The 18,915-nt window shown below is 39.7% G+C and overlaps 1 protein-coding gene across 8 annotated transcripts in view; it reads right to left on the reverse strand.

Moving 5' to 3' along the window:
• LOC123959221 (ras-specific guanine nucleotide-releasing factor 1-like) overlaps positions 1–18,307 on the reverse strand; it is a 28,548-nt gene extending 10,241 nt beyond the window's left edge. The window contains exons 1-16 of one of the 8 annotated variants that reach the window (XM_046033164.1): positions 14,790–14,866; positions 13,165–13,319; positions 12,724–12,830; positions 11,468–11,615; positions 10,575–10,667; positions 9,358–9,611; positions 9,195–9,274; positions 8,612–8,805; positions 7,426–7,535; positions 7,082–7,200; positions 5,200–5,360; positions 4,714–4,777; positions 4,272–4,298; positions 3,262–3,404; positions 2,850–2,932; positions 2,263–2,511 (exon numbers count right to left, since the gene is read on the reverse strand). In XM_046033164.1, the coding sequence (XP_045889120.1) occupies positions 2,263–2,511; positions 2,850–2,932; positions 3,262–3,404; positions 4,272–4,298; positions 4,714–4,777; positions 5,200–5,360; positions 7,082–7,200; positions 7,426–7,535; positions 8,612–8,805; positions 9,195–9,274; positions 9,358–9,611; positions 10,575–10,667; positions 11,468–11,615; positions 12,724–12,830; positions 13,165–13,245 (1,913 nt within the window). In that variant the 5' untranslated portion in view covers positions 13,246–13,319; positions 14,790–14,866. Of the gene's footprint in view, positions 1–2,262; positions 2,512–2,849; positions 2,933–3,261; positions 3,405–4,271; positions 4,299–4,713; positions 4,778–5,199; positions 5,361–7,081; positions 7,201–7,425; positions 7,536–8,611; positions 8,806–9,194; positions 9,275–9,357; positions 9,612–10,574; positions 10,668–11,467; positions 11,616–12,639; positions 12,831–13,164; positions 13,335–14,789; positions 14,875–18,031 lie in introns of those variants that run through there. The other 7 variants (XM_046033166.1, XM_046033165.1, XM_046033162.1 and 4 more) reach the window with 7 other exon arrangements.
• Positions 18,308–18,915: the final 608 nt, after the last annotated feature.

Consider the following 18,915-nt stretch of genomic DNA (forward strand, 5'->3'; position numbering starts at 1 on the left):
GCTGCTGTAGCCCATCTGCTTCAAGGTTTGACGTGTTGTGCGTTCAGAGATGGTATTCTGCATACCTTGTTTGTAATGAGTGGTAATTTTAGTTACTGTTGCCGTTCTGTCATCTTGAACCAGTCTGCCCACTCTCCTCTGACCTCTGACACCTAGAGATGGTTGTGCGTGAAAGGTTTCTGAAATACTCAGACCAGCCTGTCTGGCAACAACCATACCACGTTTAAAGTAAATTAAATACCCTTTCTTCCCCATTCTGACGCTCGGTTTGAACTTCAGCAAGCTGTCTTGACCATGTCTGCATGCCTAAAAGCATTGAGTTGCTAATTAGCTACTTAAGTGTTAAGAAACAAGTGAACAGGTGTACCTTATAAAGTGTGTATTTATACATATATATATATTGTCTATTTTGTTAATAATGATTATTCTGTGTACATACATTGAGAGCAATGTAAAAGCAGAGTCAACTACCTTGTATGTGTAGACAAATCTGATTCTGTTCTTCACATATGTGTAGCACATTGATTTGCCTTTTTGTTAAAAGGTGCCATGCAAATAAACATGCCTTCCATGCTGTCACATATCAAATAATTATGCAGTGTTTTGACTGGTGAACCTGGAGTCACGGTGCTGCTTTTAACAAACGTCTGTATGCTAACATGCTGATGTCTAGCAAGTATAATGTTTGCTATGTTCACTATCTTAGTTGAGTGTTAGCATGATAACATGCATTAAATGTGAATTACAACTGAGGCTGTTGGGAATGTCATTAGTTTTGCAACTTGTTTTTGGACATAAACCAAGTTTATTGAAAATTTGACCTGATGAGGATGCTAAATGAAAAGTTAGGAGACCATCAATGTCACTAAGATCCATCCTCTGGGAACCATGCAATGTCTGTACAACATTTCCTGGCAATTCATCAAATAGTTATATAGATAAAAGATATTGGTATTTCATTCTGGATCGCAGTGGTGGATCAATCATCCAAGCTGAGGTTACTGGCTAAACAATTCACATATCCTGGTGCTGTTTGCAGACCTCTTTCATACCTTACAAATGCTGCATACTGGTATTCAGACTAATATGTCCCACCTTGTAGCAGTGTTGCCAACTGTTACATCAAAGTTGAAAATTTATTTGAGCTGTAGACTTAAAACAACACTGTAAATATGAGGTGAAGAAATTGCATCTTAGTGTAATAAAATCATTGTGCACACACATACAGGTACACAGAGGGCCAGATTTACTAAAGGTTTGCATGAGTGAAAACGTGTGCAAACTTGATATCACCAGCAAATTAACATGTAAGCTGATCTACTAAGAGTGTGCACGGAGAATGACGTCTTTCAAAAGTGCAAGATAGCACCTGTTGTTCATTTACTACTTTTGCCTTAATGAATATGCAATTTGGGGCGTTTCAAGTTGTTGTGAAAAGTAATGGGAGGGTAACATGCAAATACATTTATTTACTACACGCAAAGTGATCTAACAAGCCTAAAAGCAATTTCATGTGCGTGCAACAGCATCTGTATTTAATACGTTTGAAAGGAAGGTGCAAACCGCCAAGTGTTGCGCAGAGATGGCTGCTGTTATCGTTGCGAGAAGGAGACACAGCCGTAATGAAAGAAGTAGAGAAAGAGTTTTTTCCATTCGTGTCAAAATTTTTGGCATGCCATATTGGAGCTGTTGGCTGACCTAAGGGGATTTCACACAATACCTGCCGTGCCCAAACGTCTTGCAACTCTGCATTTCCTCACGTTTGGATCATTCCAGCATACTGTAGCTGTTTCTGCTGGGGTTTCCCAGCGCAGTTTTTCAAGTGTGCTGTCCCAAGTACTTAGTGCAATCTCACACAGGATGAGCAGGTACATACGATTTCCACATACTTGGGACGTACTGAATGAAAAAAAAGTTTTTACACAGTGGCTGCTTTCCCTCCTGAACCCCCATGGCGGAAACCATAAAAACACGGAAAACACCTCCATTGTGTTTGCACCTGTTGTCACTTAAGCAATAATTCGTAGCTAATCACCCATAATAGGTAATACAATAATATATTTTAGAATGCACATGCAATTTAGTACTCTTTATTAGAGGTGTTAGTAAATACGGCCCTCTGAGTGTGCAAAACAAGACATAACATGTTGGGTTCACAACAGCAAGGTGCCATATTCAAAATTACTCTGTTAGCCTGCTAAAATAGTGTGGACAATTTCATACCAGTGAGCTCCTAATTGAACCTCTCAAGGGATCACTCACCGCGCAGGGATGGCACTGATGGGCTTCTTGTAGATGGTGATGAGCTTGTCCAGCACAACGTCAGCGCTGGTGAAGACGCGGTAGGAGTGGAGGAAGGTGTTCAGGAAGTCGATGGAGAGGAAGCGCAGGTCGGTTAGCCTCTCCAACAAACGCTCCACGCTGGCGTAGCGGATCTGCAGCACCTTGCAGGAGTTCATCATCTTGCTGAAGCGGATGTCGACATCATCACAGTACAAGCTGGTGTCTGACCTGCATTGCAATTTAAGTGAGGTTAGGAGTGTCACTCACATGGATTTAGTACTCAGTATTCAGTACTGATGCATGTCACCCCCAGTTAGAACACTGCTCTGGTCATGTGTGGGTCAGTGGGTAGAGCATTAACATTACTATGAGTAGGGTAGTTTCCCTACTGAAAAATAAATCTATACAGTTATCAGTGAAGACTAATACGGACATTCTTAAATATATAAACTCCAAGAATGTTCTGCAAAATATTGTTTTTTTTAGCCTCCAACACGGCTTGTGTATTTGTACACAATTTGTATTTGAACTTGTATGTGCATTTGTGGATGGTGTCTGACTCTCACTTAATCATCTGTGGCACAGTGACTTTACTGTTTTCCTCGAAGGCGTTCATCATCAGACCATTGCAGCGGATGTTGTCAATGCACTGTAAGGCAAGCAGACAGACAGAGATCAGGCTCTCTGTGAGAGTAACAAAGCAAGGGTGAGTGAAGGGTGAGTGAATTAACAAACCTGTAGACAATATCAGTTGTCACAAGCCATTAGGGTTAGGTGGCTTCGCTGTTTTCTCATAATAGAGGAAGTGTCGGATGTTTGCAGCCCACAGTCTTAGGTAAACTTTTTTGTGTAAACTCTCTTGCATCTAATGATTGCTTTGTGCCATGTCATGCTTAAGTCAGAAACAGCTATTCACAACCCTGCAGTGGGTTTTTTGGAACGGATTCGGTCTTTAATCACGCAGGAGAGGACATGTACCTGGCTGATGTCGCTAGTCCACGCTGACTTTTCCTGTCGAGATGAAGCCACCAGGATGACGGTGAAGGGCTGGCCTTCTTTGGGCTCCACCATCACTTTAAAGTCCAGGTGCTCTGTGTCTTGGCCACTCCGCTCCCCTTTGGCTATAAGGCACAAATTCAACAACCTTCATTTTACTGTAACAGGAAGAAATGAAGTACTCTGAAATTAGAAATGGCAAAGTAACATAAAAATATACACTTGTTCAATGTTCAGTTAATTTTTTTTATTCATAACTGTGTGTAGTTCAAAGCTCTGATAGGGATAATTTCAATTTTAAATTATATTTGTAATATGTATTATTATGTATTTTATATTGATTTGGACATTCAGAAACATTTACCATCAAATAAAAATGTCTGAATGAAAGATACTATGACAATTTGCTTTGGCGAGTTACTGTACAAGGAAGAACAATCATCAAGGAGCTGTGTAATAGTCTTGTCACTGATCGGTATTGAGATCAACATTACAAATACAAATGCTGTGATTAAATAATATCAGTGAAGCTTTAAATACTGAACTAAAGATGAGTACCAGTATTCATTGCCAAAACAAATCCTGCTTTTGACACTGATTGAAAGCCTTCTCCTTCAGAAGATTATGTCCCTTCATTCAACTAAAGGCAGCAGCTAATACGTGTTCTGCAGCCTCTAATTTGAAAAATTTGGCTTGAAAGCACAGCACTATTACTCACAATGATCCAATGTGGCTATCTTGATTAAATCGTGTGCAACCAGCACCATTCAACCAGTCAACACTCAATTGTTGACTGGTTAAGCGATTGTTTTTGTTAAATCTAGTCAGTGAAGATGCAACATGTTTCTAGATTAACTACATCTTTCTGGATAGTCATGTAAACAGTATTATTATGGAGAAGTGTTAGCCTTTGCATCCAAATACTTTAAAGACATGAATTTACTCATCAGGAAAAGAATGTAACATAACACTGATTTATTGTAACTGCTCACCTTTTGCTACCCCCAACACAACTGTTACTGTGGAAGTGAAGCGGAAAAGGTAGACATGATGCAAGTACTACGAGTAAGGTTAACATTAGGGAAATGCTCTTCACAAAACAGTACAATTTGTTTATAAATTACACAAACAGTATGTTAGCCCCACCCCACAAACACAATTCTATATCTGAAGACTTCTTCCATCAAAATAACAACGTTCATTTTCAAAAAAAAATGAAATATATGCTGTTTTAATAACTGACTGTTACAGCTCTTAGCATGCAGGTTGCTGAAAGCTTGTCTTTGAAAAGTTTGCAATTATTTAAAGACGTAGAAGTCAAGTCCAATAGTTTGTGAGCCACAGTATATTAACAGAAAAAACTGCATCAATTTATTTTTAACAACTACATACAGCACATATAAACATTTGAATATACTGCACATAGATACTTACACTCATCGTCTGTTCCCTCCGGCTCCTCCATCAGTGTGCAGTCTATGAGAGAGACTACTCCATTCTGTGACAGGGTTGAAAGGTTAACGTGTTACAAGCTAAGAGGCTTCCGCATAGTCTCACAAAATATATTAAATCTTGCAGTTGCTAAATACATCATGTCATACAATTAGAAGATGTGACTAAAACATTTTATGGAGAAAATAAGATCCACTAAAAGTGTATTAAAATTTATTTAAAATTTATTTAGAATGATCTTTGGAGCTCAATAATGCAATGTGCTCATTCAATTACTACTTGAATTGGTAATAATCAGGTTCAATATCAATATCAATCTTTTGATATTCACCCCACCCTCATGGAAATTAGCTCTTTAGTTTAGAGAGGTTTGAGCTGTTTTATAAGGTAATTTAAGAAAAGTTTACCTCAGTTTATTGGGATGTTATCTTTTAGTATCAGGTCCTCTTGATTACAGTCCCACTGTACCTTAGTGATGTGAAGTTTTCCCCCAGAGCCGCGAGTACAGATGATGAGATGTTTCGAGAAGAGGAAACATTGTCTTTCGCCTTCTTTCTTCAGAGACAGCGAGCCCAGTCGGCCTCTCGTGATCTTCCCCTTCTCACTCATTGGCACTTGGATCAGAGAACCTGTGGAGTGTCAGTATCATGCAGGCAAACACACAAACACACACAAGAAAACACATACAATTTGGTCTCAAGTTTTCATACTGACTTAGGCATAATTCAGTTTTTTTATTATCAGGTGTGGCCAGTTAAAAGAAGTTTTACTTCTACTGTATCTGTACATTTGGAGAGTAAAATGTGTGTGTGTGTGTGTGTGTGTGTGTGTGTGTGTGTGTGTGTGTGTGTGTGTGTTTGTGTGTTTGAAAACTTCTGTTGTTTGCAGCTACAGTAAAATATATAACAGGCATGTGTTTGTGCATCAGTAATCAGTGATTTTATTCACATGTCTGCAGAGATGGAGGAAGGTGTTGGACATCTGGGTCCAAATGTATATGTGATGCATCACAACAGAAAAGGGTGCAGAAGGGATGTGTGAGGATGGTGTTCAATGTATGTTGAAGAATTAATATTTTATTATAATACATTCCTACTTTTGTCAGTATGACAGCTGCCCCTATGGTGTATTGTTTGGCACATTTAAGACTGTGTGGGAGTTGTGTTTTGACTTTGCAAGTCATTCCTATATGATCACTCATGCAACAGTTTCCATGACTGTCAAAATGACTCCAAATGTTTTTAATGACATCCAAAAGAATATGTTGATTAAAAGTCATAGGATTAGTTTGCAAGTTACTACTTAGTAACATGCTACATTGATGAGATTGCTTTGTTCAGGTTACAATTTGTAAATTCGGTAAACAAATTGCTGTTACAGTCTTACCAGGAGTTAGATGGTGGGTAAATTATCAGCTTGGTCTCTCTGCATTCAATTGAGAGACTGTCGAGGTGTTCGTTACATGTGCAAATGAATCTTTAACAATGACTCTTTACACTGAACTGATTACACTGAATCACCATTGTCACTGAGCAAATTAGTAGCTTTTTACAGTGAGGCCCATCTCATTGGGAGTGGCGTTGTTAACTCAGATTTGATTCACTTAAAAGCCTATTGGAAGGCAGTGAAAGCCACAGAAACAATCATAATGTGACAAATTGCTTATAAATAACATGCTGCTGAGTTATTAACTTCATGTACTTGTATAGGCTAGTTCTGAACGTGACAGCTTGGACCAGCAGTATGAACGATGAAGCATTCACTTACTGATGTTCTTATTGTAGCGCTTGTGAACTGTGATGTGTTCACTTCCTAAAATACGCACTGAAGTGCCTTTGAACAGTGGTGTGTTCACCTACTAACGTACGTCTTGAAGTGCATTTGAATAGTGACGTGTCCACTTAGCTTAGGAAAAAAGGGGAACAAGCTACATAGTCAGTGACAACGAATCTTTGACCTGAACTGATAAATGATATGATTTGAATCGTCAGCCTGATTTGTGACTTCCACAAGTCCACAGGGACTTGTGGTGAGGAGGTTAGCCTCTACCGAAAGTTGCAACTCCTGGTAATTCCAAAGTTTCAGTGTCTCATTTACATGTTGTGTGTTCTTAGCTGGCTTGCTAACATGCTAACCTTTTTCAATTAGTCATGTGTAATGAATAATTGATTACAGAGTAAATAAAGTGTTTCAGTTTCCTACAATGTTTACCCTCAGTTGTCATTGCTGTATTCGCTGACCATACAGTTCGCAAACAAACCAATATAAAAATTGTTGTTCATGACTTCAGTTTCATTGGAATTTCTATTTTCACTGTCAGTGTTTTAATCTGATGATGAAACAAACTTACCTTGCCTAACAAATGTCTGACTGGTGTCCAGCAGCACTTCACAACCCTCCACAATCATCCGCTCAATAGCTAGGTTCTTCCTGATGTTCTCCGTCTCACTCACCTCATCATGCATGATTCTGAAAGGACAAAAAAATACTCATCACTGTATGAATCTGATACAGTAGATATCCCAGTATCTATCTGCGTGTTTAGTGTCAGCACTGTCCACCATTCAGACAGATACAACAATGATACAATGAATAGTTTCTTTAAATCCTACAAAGTTCTAGAACCACACACTAAGTTTCTTTGAGTACAACGTACAACACATTTTCATTTGCTTTAATGACTGGCTAGTCTACCTGGAAAGTTCCTCCAGTTTTGACTTGGCGTAGTCCAAACTGTTTCTCTCCACATGCTCATGAGGAGTATGAGCCAGCAACTCATGCAATGTCAGGATGTAGCGAGGGATCTGAGACAGAAAGAGAAATGTTTGTACCACTAATTGAAGTGTTAAAATGTGTGCATCAAACTTTGAAAGGTCAAGAGATTTAAAGCTTTTTAGAAAGCTGTGTCAAGCATCTCGACTCTCGAATGGTCTTATACTGATAACTAGTTAGGCACGAAACGTGTCCAGGATTTTGCCTGAAAGGCAGAAAGATCATCTTTGAAATTAATAAAAATGTGTCGCTTTAACTACGACTTTGATTCTCTCCTTTACCAGAAAGCTTATAACACTGGCTCTTTTGTCCACATTCAGTTGAAACATAGAACATTTTGAATAAATATTCCATGAAACCCTCTATTGACTTTATCACCATAACATCCACTTTTATGTTTTCACTTCAAGCGTGAGTCTCGGTGTCATTGTTCTGCTGTTGAAGTAGCTTTGAAAACCTCAGTCCGAATTTCAACACAGATTGTCATGCAAAAGTGCTACTGCTGGACAACAGGACAATATGTTCATTCCAACACATAATTTCTAAGGTGACATCTCACGAAAGTCACATTTTCAAAAACTTTCACGCTTAAATTATACATTGGTTGCCTAATAGAAACAATATAACTAGAGATTACAATATTAAAATGTTTATAAGGTCCATAAGTGCAGTATTACTGATCTGATTATGATGAAAGTTAAAAAGATAATCCATCGATGCAATTTGGTATTTATATTTTACACTTGCTGCCCTGATGGGAGAGCCTAACAGGCTAACAGTCTAACATATTTATACTTAAATGCCATGTTCCAGAGATAACCGGTCCAGTTTAGACCAAATCAGACCCTTAATCCAGCTGCATACATTTCACTAACAATAAACAAATACAAATGAAATAAATTATACCTTATAAAGCGCTATAATAAAGGTCTCTCATAAGTTATATGTCAGACAACACTGTGATTTTGACAAAATATGGAAGTATGAGGCATCTTGGCATTGTTTAAAAACATTACATGTTGATTTGTGCTGCAGAATACTTTCTGAAATTGTGTGCGGATTACATGATAATGTTGCAGCTATCCACTCTGTAAGCCTGACAGGTTACCTGAAACATGGGGTACGTGAGGAAGGTCTCGAGTGTCCTCTCCTCACAGTCAGGTTTGGCCTCGTACTGCTTCAGCAGCTTGTCGAAGTCTCGGTTCTGTTTGCAGTGGGCCAGGATCTGCAGACTGTACTGGTGATTCCTCACAAACTCCTGGTAGATGTTCAGCATGGGCAGCAAGATGTCAAACAGGTCAGCTGTAAACAGAAGAAGACATTTATATAAATACACACAATACGTTGTTAATCCTTAAAGACGCACATAACCAGTGAGCAAGAGCTAAAAACATTAAAAACATTTTTAAAAGAGTCAGATACACTATATTTGTAATACTTTCTTCAACCACGTAACATCAGAAAGTGGACATTTGTTTTTGTACTGATCTGAGTTCAGCCTGATCTGGACATTACTGTATATCGTGTAACTGCGATATTTTCTGAGATGGTTATCGTATCATGAAAAAATCTCATACTATTGCAACCCCAGCTATGAGTGCCACAAGCCAACCTCTATTATACTGGGTTAGCGGCAGAAGTCTCACTGGTAGATATCTCAAATACCTGCAATATTTGTGTTTGTCTCTTACCCAGCACCAGTGTCGGCCAACTGGCTATCCTGGCCTTCAGGCCCTGGTAGAAGATCTGATGGAGGAACATGATGGTCTCACTGATAAAACACATAAGCAAAATGATGGTCATGAGCTATTGTTTCACCCTCTCTTGTTCACAAGCATTGGCAACACCAGCCACCTGTTAAGGAAGATGCTGCTGACATCATCGTGAGTGATGGGCGGCTTCTTGGAGCTGGCGGCCATGCGGAGAGGCCTCAGGAAGTTGTTGACCAGGATGTGGAGTTGCTGGACGTATTCAGCCTCGGCCTCTAGCATGCTAAACACCACCTGGTTCCTCTTCCTCATGCTTTCAGCGTGGGGTGAACGGATGTAGTCTTGGATGATCGTTTTCCACTTCCTGCGGCAAATCCAACCACGCAGGAAACTCTGGACCTGTGATAAAAAAGGTTAGTTAAAAGTTAATGTTTCTATGTGTGTATGCATGCATTGGTGACTATACATTTCTGAGGTTATCCAGTATGTTTAGGAAGGGTTATACTAGCCTGAGAAGTAGGCAATTTTGCTTTTAGTCATTCAGCTTATCCTACAATAAAACATTGTGTGACATTTAATCAGCATTCATTAAACAACTTTTTAGTATTTTGTAAATTTCTATTTAGGTAAGTGTCACAGTCACTTTTCACCTATAAAATGTCACATAATGTGAAGCAATGAAAATGCAACAGCAAGATCTAGATAATCCCTCTTGGTAGTGAGCGTTGAGATTTGTGTCAGACTCACTCAGATTCGTATCTTGTAGCTGATTTCAAGCCAAGACAAGCTAAAGCTAGCTCTGTTTTGGGAGTCATCGTGTTAGTTGCTATTTGTAAGCTGTAAACACAACACTGTCTCATCATTGCCATATAAAGTTGCCATGTAGAGCGTGCTACATATTGCAGACATTAGCATTTATTCGCGTTTCTGCTGTGCTGACCTGAAAAAGGTAAGTCGGATATTCTCTCTCCTTTAAGCTAGGGTTAGGGTTAGTTTATTAGGCTCACTGTATGAATGTGTGTGAATGGTGAATGAAGATGTAGTGTAAAAGCGCTTTGAGTGGTCGAAAAGACTAGAAAGGCGCTATACAAATACGGAGCATTTACAGAGCGGGAAAAAACAAGCATTGAGCTCAAAGACACTAAAACGCTCCGTAGCGCTGAGGGGAATAGGAGAATCAAGTGATAATTATTTATAGGTTAGTCACCTCAGCTTTCGCAGCTTTGAATTAGCTGGCTTTCCAAAACTTTTCAGCTTTATTAATAAGGAGCAGGCAGCTTCTTCGGTAGATTGATAAAGAAAATAGAGAGACTGGCTTTCTCCTTTAAAACTGCACTGCACAAATGTGGTGTCAGATCTCACCTTTTTGATCTTCTTAATCTCAGTATCATCGTCACTGGGAGGTACCTCTGGATTTGACTGGATCTTCTCATTGTCCTTGAGCAGTCCAGCTATCTGAAATTCAACACAAATCAAACATTGCATTGACTGAGTGGGCTAAGATGAGTACCTCATACAGTATGCAGCTAAAAACCTACTCGTGATCTTGGTCATATCATGTCTTCTTACTCCACTCTGTGCTTTTATTATGATTATGAATGTTTTATTCAATGCTATTTCATTTGGTTATTGTTCAACTTTGTTTCAAAGAACTTATATATGAACAAACTGTACCAGCTTTCCTATTTTATTTAATTCAGTTCTGTTTCATTTATTCCCATTAGAATGACACAATGTATGAATAAGAATATACTCAAGAACAGCTTTTAATAAAGGACTGAAATTAAACAAAACAACCCAAAATCCATTACAACTACACATTTTAGCCATGAAAAGTGAGACAGTTGATAATCATTTTGTGGTGCAGGCTGCAGTATCAAGTACAATAGAAGCTGATTCATGAATATTGAAAACATTCATTCAATTGCAGCAAGCCATTAGCACATTAAAGAGAGGTGCATTTGATCTAGTTTAGACTGAATAATTAGGATACAAAACACTCAACAGTATTGCAGAGTCTCTAACAAGCACATCTCGGGGGGCGCCGCAGGATACGACGCTCACCATGAACTCACAACAGTGTAGTTTGGAATCTGGGTCGTGACCTTTGTCCTATGCCCCCGTTCTGTCTTTATACTGTACACTCTGCCTGACTACTTTCACTTCCATCTTTTCTCTCTCTGTGTGCCACACAGTAAGACAAAAAATAAAAAATACACACAGGTATTACTAGCATGAAATTACAAGCAAGTTACCTCTGATTTTAGCCGCTCTATCTCGATTTCCCCATCCTCTATCTGTTGTCGAAGTTGCTTGGCAACCGTTTTCTCCGTCTCCACTATTTGGAGTAGATGGAGATACTTCTGCATGAGGGTCTCATGCTCTGTAGCTAGGTTCCTGTAGCTATACAAACACACACACACAGACATTGTAAGGACCTCATTAACGCATGTTTCACGAGCTCTCCTAGATTTTTCAAAGCAAAAGCAGACCTCTGATCAGCATATGTTTTAACCACAGACCTTATGTCCGCACAGAGCGCAGGCACTTACGCAACCAATTCTTCAAATACTTGCTGGCTTGGCAAACCAAGTGTAAAGGCTGATTTTGCATGAGCATTGATTTTGTACATTACCCAGGTCAACAATGGGTTTTCATTTAATTTGATTACTCTACGCTAAACAGCTAGTTAAACCTGAAATGTGCTGAAATAAATAAGTAGTAAAGAAGAAATTCAAAGTATCATAATATGGCATCTGGATCATCAGAAACCTCTAAAAAATAAAAAGCAATATGATGATATGTAAATACAGATCTTCATTGCCCTGCTGTGTATTACATGCTTACAGGCCAGCTTACTCTTATACAGTAAGCGCTGCTGCCTTGACTGAGCTGACTAATCAATGTAATCTTCAATGAGTCCAATCAATTGACCTTTCGCCATACAAATGCACACTCCTGACATTTAGAGTGAGTGTATTGCTTTCATGACCCTCTTTTGTCTCAGAATCTTAAAGGGCCATTTTGCTCATTATATATTTCAGGGCACCTACAGCAAGTCTATTAATAATGCATTAGATTTCATTTATATATATATTTATTTATATATTAATAGTTTTCTAAACTATAATAATCACACACTTCCATGTAATAATCCAGGAGGATGTAGTCTTAAAAGAGTCGGTACTCTGTTTTACAGGGCTTTCACAACAAAAGGGCAAATTCCATGTTAAACAGAACAAAGTCATTATTTCCAATGGACAAAGCATCTGCAATGCTTTCAATTTCTGAAAAACTGACGCTGCATGGAAGGTTTGCACATGACAACATTATTAGATTTAAATTCTTTGTTCTTATGGTGACGTGAGTTAGGGTTATACATATACTTCACTGATTGATTGAATTGGCTGATGGTAAACACACTCACAAATATTCTCAACAAAATCCTCCTCTTCAGGACATCCACAGCTGACTTTGTATATGTAGGTGAAAGGTCATGTGTGAGAGGTACCTGGCCTGTGTGATGGCCGCCACCCACTCATCACAGTCTTTGACATCCTCTGTTCGCAGCTCCAGAGCCTTCTGGTTGTCATGGCTGAACGTGACAGTGAAGTAATACTGGAAAGCAACATTTTAGAAAGAGTCAAATATTTGCTCAGCATATAATGGGGCAATCAGAACATATTAAAGACTTTCAAAGTGAAAAATGAAGACTGTTTCTTCGATGAGCTGCAGGACAACCTATATAAGGGAAAACCTCACTTAATTCGTCATCAGTGACCGACTTTTTCTTAAATCTACATTTTGTTGAAAGTGAAGTTGTATGGTTACCGGTATAAACACATGCATTCCCATAAGTGTGAATGAGTGGGAGAGAGAGATCCTAAGGGAAAGGTCTTGAGAGATTCATTATAAAGCCTTTGTGCATTCTGTCTGTAACCTGGCAACTCACCTCTGAATTGGTGGAAGCCTCTCGACTGACGCCATGTTTTGTTTTGTTTAGATTTCGTTTGTCCCTGTGATTTCGCTGCATTTTAGTGGCACACACACCTCTCCGTCCTCACCTCGTTTCACTCCTCCACCATTTATCTCCAGTGACCCTGCAGCCTTAAAGGTTCACTTCTGGCAATTATGGCAAATTAATGTTGGATTGTTTTCTAATAGGCTTATCAGATAAAATCCTCAAATCAACAAAGTGGTGTTCATTGCAATAATTGTAGTGGTAGAAACGCATTAAATTATATAACACTGATGCATTGTAAATAGACCCCCACAAATCCAATATATTGGATTTTTTTATCCCTCCCAAATGCCAAGAGCAAATCATTTGTGAAGGGGAGTAATGTTCCATATTTCCTGATGAGCAGCAGAATGGGCCTTTGTCAATAATATGCTTCCCATCTCCCCCTTCTTGTGAGCTGGTGTGTCAAGCCTTTTAGGCAGCTATATTTAGCTCCATGTCACTCCATTTTTTGTCACAGAGACATTAACTCTCGGTAAGTGAAACACCGTAGCCTGTAGTAAATGGTTATTTAAAATCTATCAACAAAAATTACTGAATTCCAATTTCATCTGGAATAGAGACAAAGAGAAAAGACTGAACAGATTTACTTATGTAACGCTGATGATAAAGGTAGCTATATATACATATTACCTATAAACCTTTTACAGCTACCCTAATGTTCTGTCTGGGACCTCGTTGACAACTCCAAAAAACTACTTAACATTGTTTCATAACCTTGATACATGATACATGTTTCAGTCTGCTACAGAAAATTACTTTTGTTTAGACCACAGCTTATTTGTTATAATAACAAAACTTTATGGTCAGTTTCTTATTTTGTCACCCACATTTAATGTGAAAATCCAGTTTGAAGCAAAAGGAAGCGTTACTACTTCAATACTTTTCTCCATGTAAGGTCAGAAGAAAAGAAAATATTTTATTATTATATTTTATTTTAAATATTTATTTAATTATTAATGCATTAATTGTTAAATAATAATGTTATTATTACACAAACAGTGGTGGTGTCTGTCGGACCCCAAACAATAGGAAAGTAAAGCCAATGTCTACAAAACACAAGTGGAAGAAAATAGTTTAACTGAAATTGAAATACAGCAATAATAAAAAGAAAAATGCATTAACAAACACACATTTCTAAACAACAGGAATTATATTTGGAATATTGATTCTCCATGTTGACAAAGAGACCACTATTGATGCATGGATACATTCATCCAGTCAATACAAGTCACTGACCCACTTGCTCTGGTATTGTCCTTTGGTGCCTATTTTCTGGATGCAGATATTGTTGAAAATAATGATTACTTTAAACTGGCCAGTCATGCTGTTTATATAAAAACTGTATAACCTACGCTTCAAGATTATACAATACATTCATAAAGTGTACATTTAGATAAAATGGAGTTCCTAAGATAGTGACGCTTGTTTGGTAAATGTGTTAATATAACTGAAACAAATAAAATAGTACAAACAAAAACATATTAAGTATTTCAACTTCACCACTCCACCCACCTCCCTCCTACCTTTTCCCATCACCATTAAAGACGACTCACCTCACATTTCTCATATGCCCATATTTGCTGTACTTGCTAAGTGAAGCACAATGCCAAGGCATGTTGTTGCACATTTCGTTGGTCCCTTCAAATGCACTTTTTCAGATGCAAATAGGGGTTGCCATAGTAACTGTGGGCTTAAACGTAGCTCGCCTTCTAAATGGGGAATAAGAACATTTAAAAAGTAGAACACTCCAAAGAATACAATGAAAACGGAGAGACAGACGGAGAGGGAGGGAGGGAAAGATCTTTTGCCTTTTTGAGGAGTGAGGGCTATAAAAAGCGCTGTAGCCCTGCAAGGTGGCAGTTGGCTTGGCATCAATTCGCTGCATTGTCCCTCTCCCTGTCACACACAGATAAGATCCAGCACTTGCCCGGCCATTCCCCCTGCAGCTCTGATACACACACAGACATACAGTACATGCACGCACACCACTAACGCGCTCAACACCAGAAATCTGGAATCTGTTGAATCTGCATAATGTAACAGGTTTAATGTCAGAAATCTACAGTGACATAACCTCAGACGACCCTGCAGTCTGCTCACTGACTCAGGTGTCATTCTTTGTTTTTCCAGAGTGGGGAAAGTGAAAAGTAAATCTGTATTCTCTCAGACACCTGCAACATTGATTACTCTTTCTGTCCTCGTTTCACCTTTTATAGATTGACATCGGCTCATGCAGGAGGACACAGCGAGGCACATATACACTTCAAGCCAAGAAGAGTCCCACAAGATGTACAGATGTAGACACGTACATTCACATGATTGATTGCACACTACATGTGCAGTTCTCGCGCATGACAAGCACTTATTTGACAAGTACGCATCCAAATTTTATATACGTGCGCACAAAACTTCACACCTCCACACAAACATAAAAAAAGTGAGAGAATTTATTCTTGACACATATTATGTAAAGGGACATGGGCTGAACAGAAAACTGTGTTATGCTAATTGGAGGCTTTCAAATTCATTTAATTCACTGTTGAAATAAATTCACCGGAGCAGCCTGCATGAACAGCTGTCATCGTAGATGTCACTCAGTCCAGAATATCATTCCCAGAACAGAGCATGTCTCTTGTCCTGTCACGGTTTTAAGGAAATAGGCTTGACTGTGAGCAAAGTTTAATAGTTTATGCCATGAGAGTGACCAACAAATCCTCATAAACAAACAGCCTTCCAAAACAATGAATATGACAAATATGAGCGTTTTTCTGATCTGCTCTGTTTAGTTTGGTTACTTTTAGGAAACTAAAACTAATAAAAAAGGGGGTCAAACTCTCCTCCAGAGTGAACAGTCAAAGTTCACATGACATCAGGATATCGCTTGTCAGTAAAATGTGAACAAACAACCACTGTTTTTTCCCAGCTTTGGGCTGTAACTTCCAAAACCTGCATTAGAGGGTTGGGGGGGGGGGGGGGGGGGGGGGGGGGGGGGGGGGGGGGGGTGCCAACAAAGAGCAGAGGCAAGTGTTTGAGGAACATGACGTGACAGCAGGGATCAGCACCATGGACAGCGACACCAGGTACAGCTGATGGGAACAGCCACATCCAGTAGCCGCAGGGGCCACTGTAAAATGTAGTCACACATTAATTTACCCAGGCGTCTGTCCTTTATTTGGCTATAGACAATTCTCCTAGTGGTAATACAGTTAACTCTAAATATTATGCAGGACTGTGATGCTTAACAAACTCATAAACTACAGTAAGATATCTTGTACGACTCAGAACATCAAGATTTTCTTCTAAAAGAATACAGAATTGTGGTTATCTAAAACTGGACAGCTTTTAAAGCTTTAAATCATGCATTGGAGTTATTTTAAACATCTTCTGTAACACAATCCTGTTCTGGATACCAGTGAGTCCAGAATAATGTGGGAACCCATATTTTTCTTATGGGATCTGTGGGGATCTGTGATCCCCAGCATTCCTGGTTCTAGTGTGGCCAGGGTCCTTTCTTTCATGGATAAAATGCCAAAAAATATTTTTAAAGAACACAAAACTCCCCAATGCCAGGAAACAAACATGGTGTGTGCTAGTTTTCAATAAGAAACTTGGTTGCCATTCATTTATTCTATCAGCACAGTTGGTATGTTGCTTGATCAAATGACCCATCACGTTGACTTTTGACTACAGTTCTTTATAAGCTCTGCTGCAGGGAAAGCAGAAGAGACTGCAGCTGGCGGAGCAGATTTCAGAAGGTGACTGCAGTCATAGCTCACAGCAGCTTGACCACTTCTCTTACTCTTAAATGCTTTCATGCCACAAGGTTTATTTTCCCAGCAGCAGCATTCCCCTCCAAAACTGTTTCGCTAGAGGTAACCATGAGATTATTTCTGACTGTCACACTGGCATTAAAAAAAAAACTCTGGAAATTGTGTAGCCCTCAAACGTTAATCCATGGCACTAAATGCTCAGGGATTTAAAACGAATGGGGGATGTACTGTAGGCTACCATATGCACTGCATGCCTGGGACATCGTTAGATTTTCATTCACTGCGGTCGTTAACAACCCCACGGTAATGACCGAGCTATCAAATGAACCAAGCCGCCATGAACCGGGGAGACGCAGTTGCCAAGGTAGGATGCTATTAATATCAAGACAAGGAATTAAATCAATACGTCAAAACGACAGGGAAGGGGGCAGCTCTCCTCCGCAAGATGGCAACCTGCAAAGTTTGGATGCTGTTTAAGTTTGCTCCCTGTATAAGAGCTGCAATCCCTCAACAACTGAGATGTCTAAAAATATAGTCTCTTTTTTAAAGATAAATGTGCTGCAACGAATATGATGATAACGAGAAGAGAAATGGGGGAAGGTGAACTAGTTCCTGTATTTGCAAAGTTTGCACAATTCCATTTATCCCGAAACTGTAAACCGGTGTTTATTTTTCCCCTGCATTTGAAGGGTTACCTTTGAGGAAGGCTGCGAGGCTATTTTAGTGCAGAATCAAGACAATCAATCAGTTAGAATGACGCCATTACGTAACACTGGACGTCAAGTGAACATCTCTGGGACATTATTGTTTGCGTGATAAATAGGGATAAAAACAGCAACTGTGTCGTTTTTACACAATTCTGCTGCGTTTACAAAACAGCTCCGCGCATAAACACTGCTTTAACTGACAGCCAAATACATAAAAGCAAGTTTCTGCCTTCGGGAGCATGAGTGCGTCCGTTCAGTGAGACGGATTACCTTGACAGTGTTAGACTTATGGGAGCTCCCGTATGATCAGCATCTTACCTGCTTCTCTAAGCATTCCTTTGCTGAGAGAGGTGGTTTCGGGGACGGTGCCCTGTCACAAACACATCCCTCCAACAGGTACAGTCCGGATGGGCGTGAGCTGGAGTCGTTTTCGAAATAAAACAGCATATTCTGCAACAAAGCGAACCACTTTGAATGCCATTTTGTGTTGTCGGAGCTTTTCTTACTCAGGCAACCTCGCCTCGTCCCATCCTTCTTCGCCAAAAGAGCCAGATAGGTGATATGGCCATCATTGAGCCTCATCCCTTTCTGCATTTTGGCTGTGAATCCGAAAGGATCTGCGGCGAAGCTTACATATTTTTACATGTTCTTCTCAGCACCTCCGAAACACAGTCAGACTTGGTGGGCAGCAGCCCACTCCTGTGCGCCCCTCCACAGTTACAGTTACCACACTAATGTCTGTGACGGCGAAAGAAAAGAAGAAGAAAAAAAAGATGCACGCAAAGAGACAAAGTTACCATTCAATTGCACAAATCCCACGTTGCGAGCATAGGCTACTACAGCAGACTCCGTCCTAGAAAAGCCTTTCTCGCGAACCCAAATAGCTCATGATGAGGACAGAGGTGTCCCCGTGCATAGCCTACACACGCGCACACAAACCGCGCGGGCGCACACAAACACTCACGGCATCACTCACAGAGGGAAGTAGCGCAATCACGTGACCTGTCCCCGGAGCAGCAGATTTCAGCACCTTGGACACAAACTCAAGAGGAACACAAGAAGAACGACGCAGCTTCTTCGTGTGGTGAAGCTCGTAGCAGATGAGACTCTGCATGCCCTGCTAAAACACGTGAATTTAGATTGCATTATGTTGTGCAGGTATTCCTATTATTGAGTCCGTCCTTTGATTGTCCCAAATGAAA

The sequence above is a fragment of the Micropterus dolomieu genome, linkage group LG20 (assembly GCF_021292245.1).
Source record: "Micropterus dolomieu isolate WLL.071019.BEF.003 ecotype Adirondacks linkage group LG20, ASM2129224v1, whole genome shotgun sequence".
NCBI lineage: Eukaryota > Metazoa > Chordata > Actinopteri > Centrarchiformes > Centrarchidae > Micropterus > Micropterus dolomieu.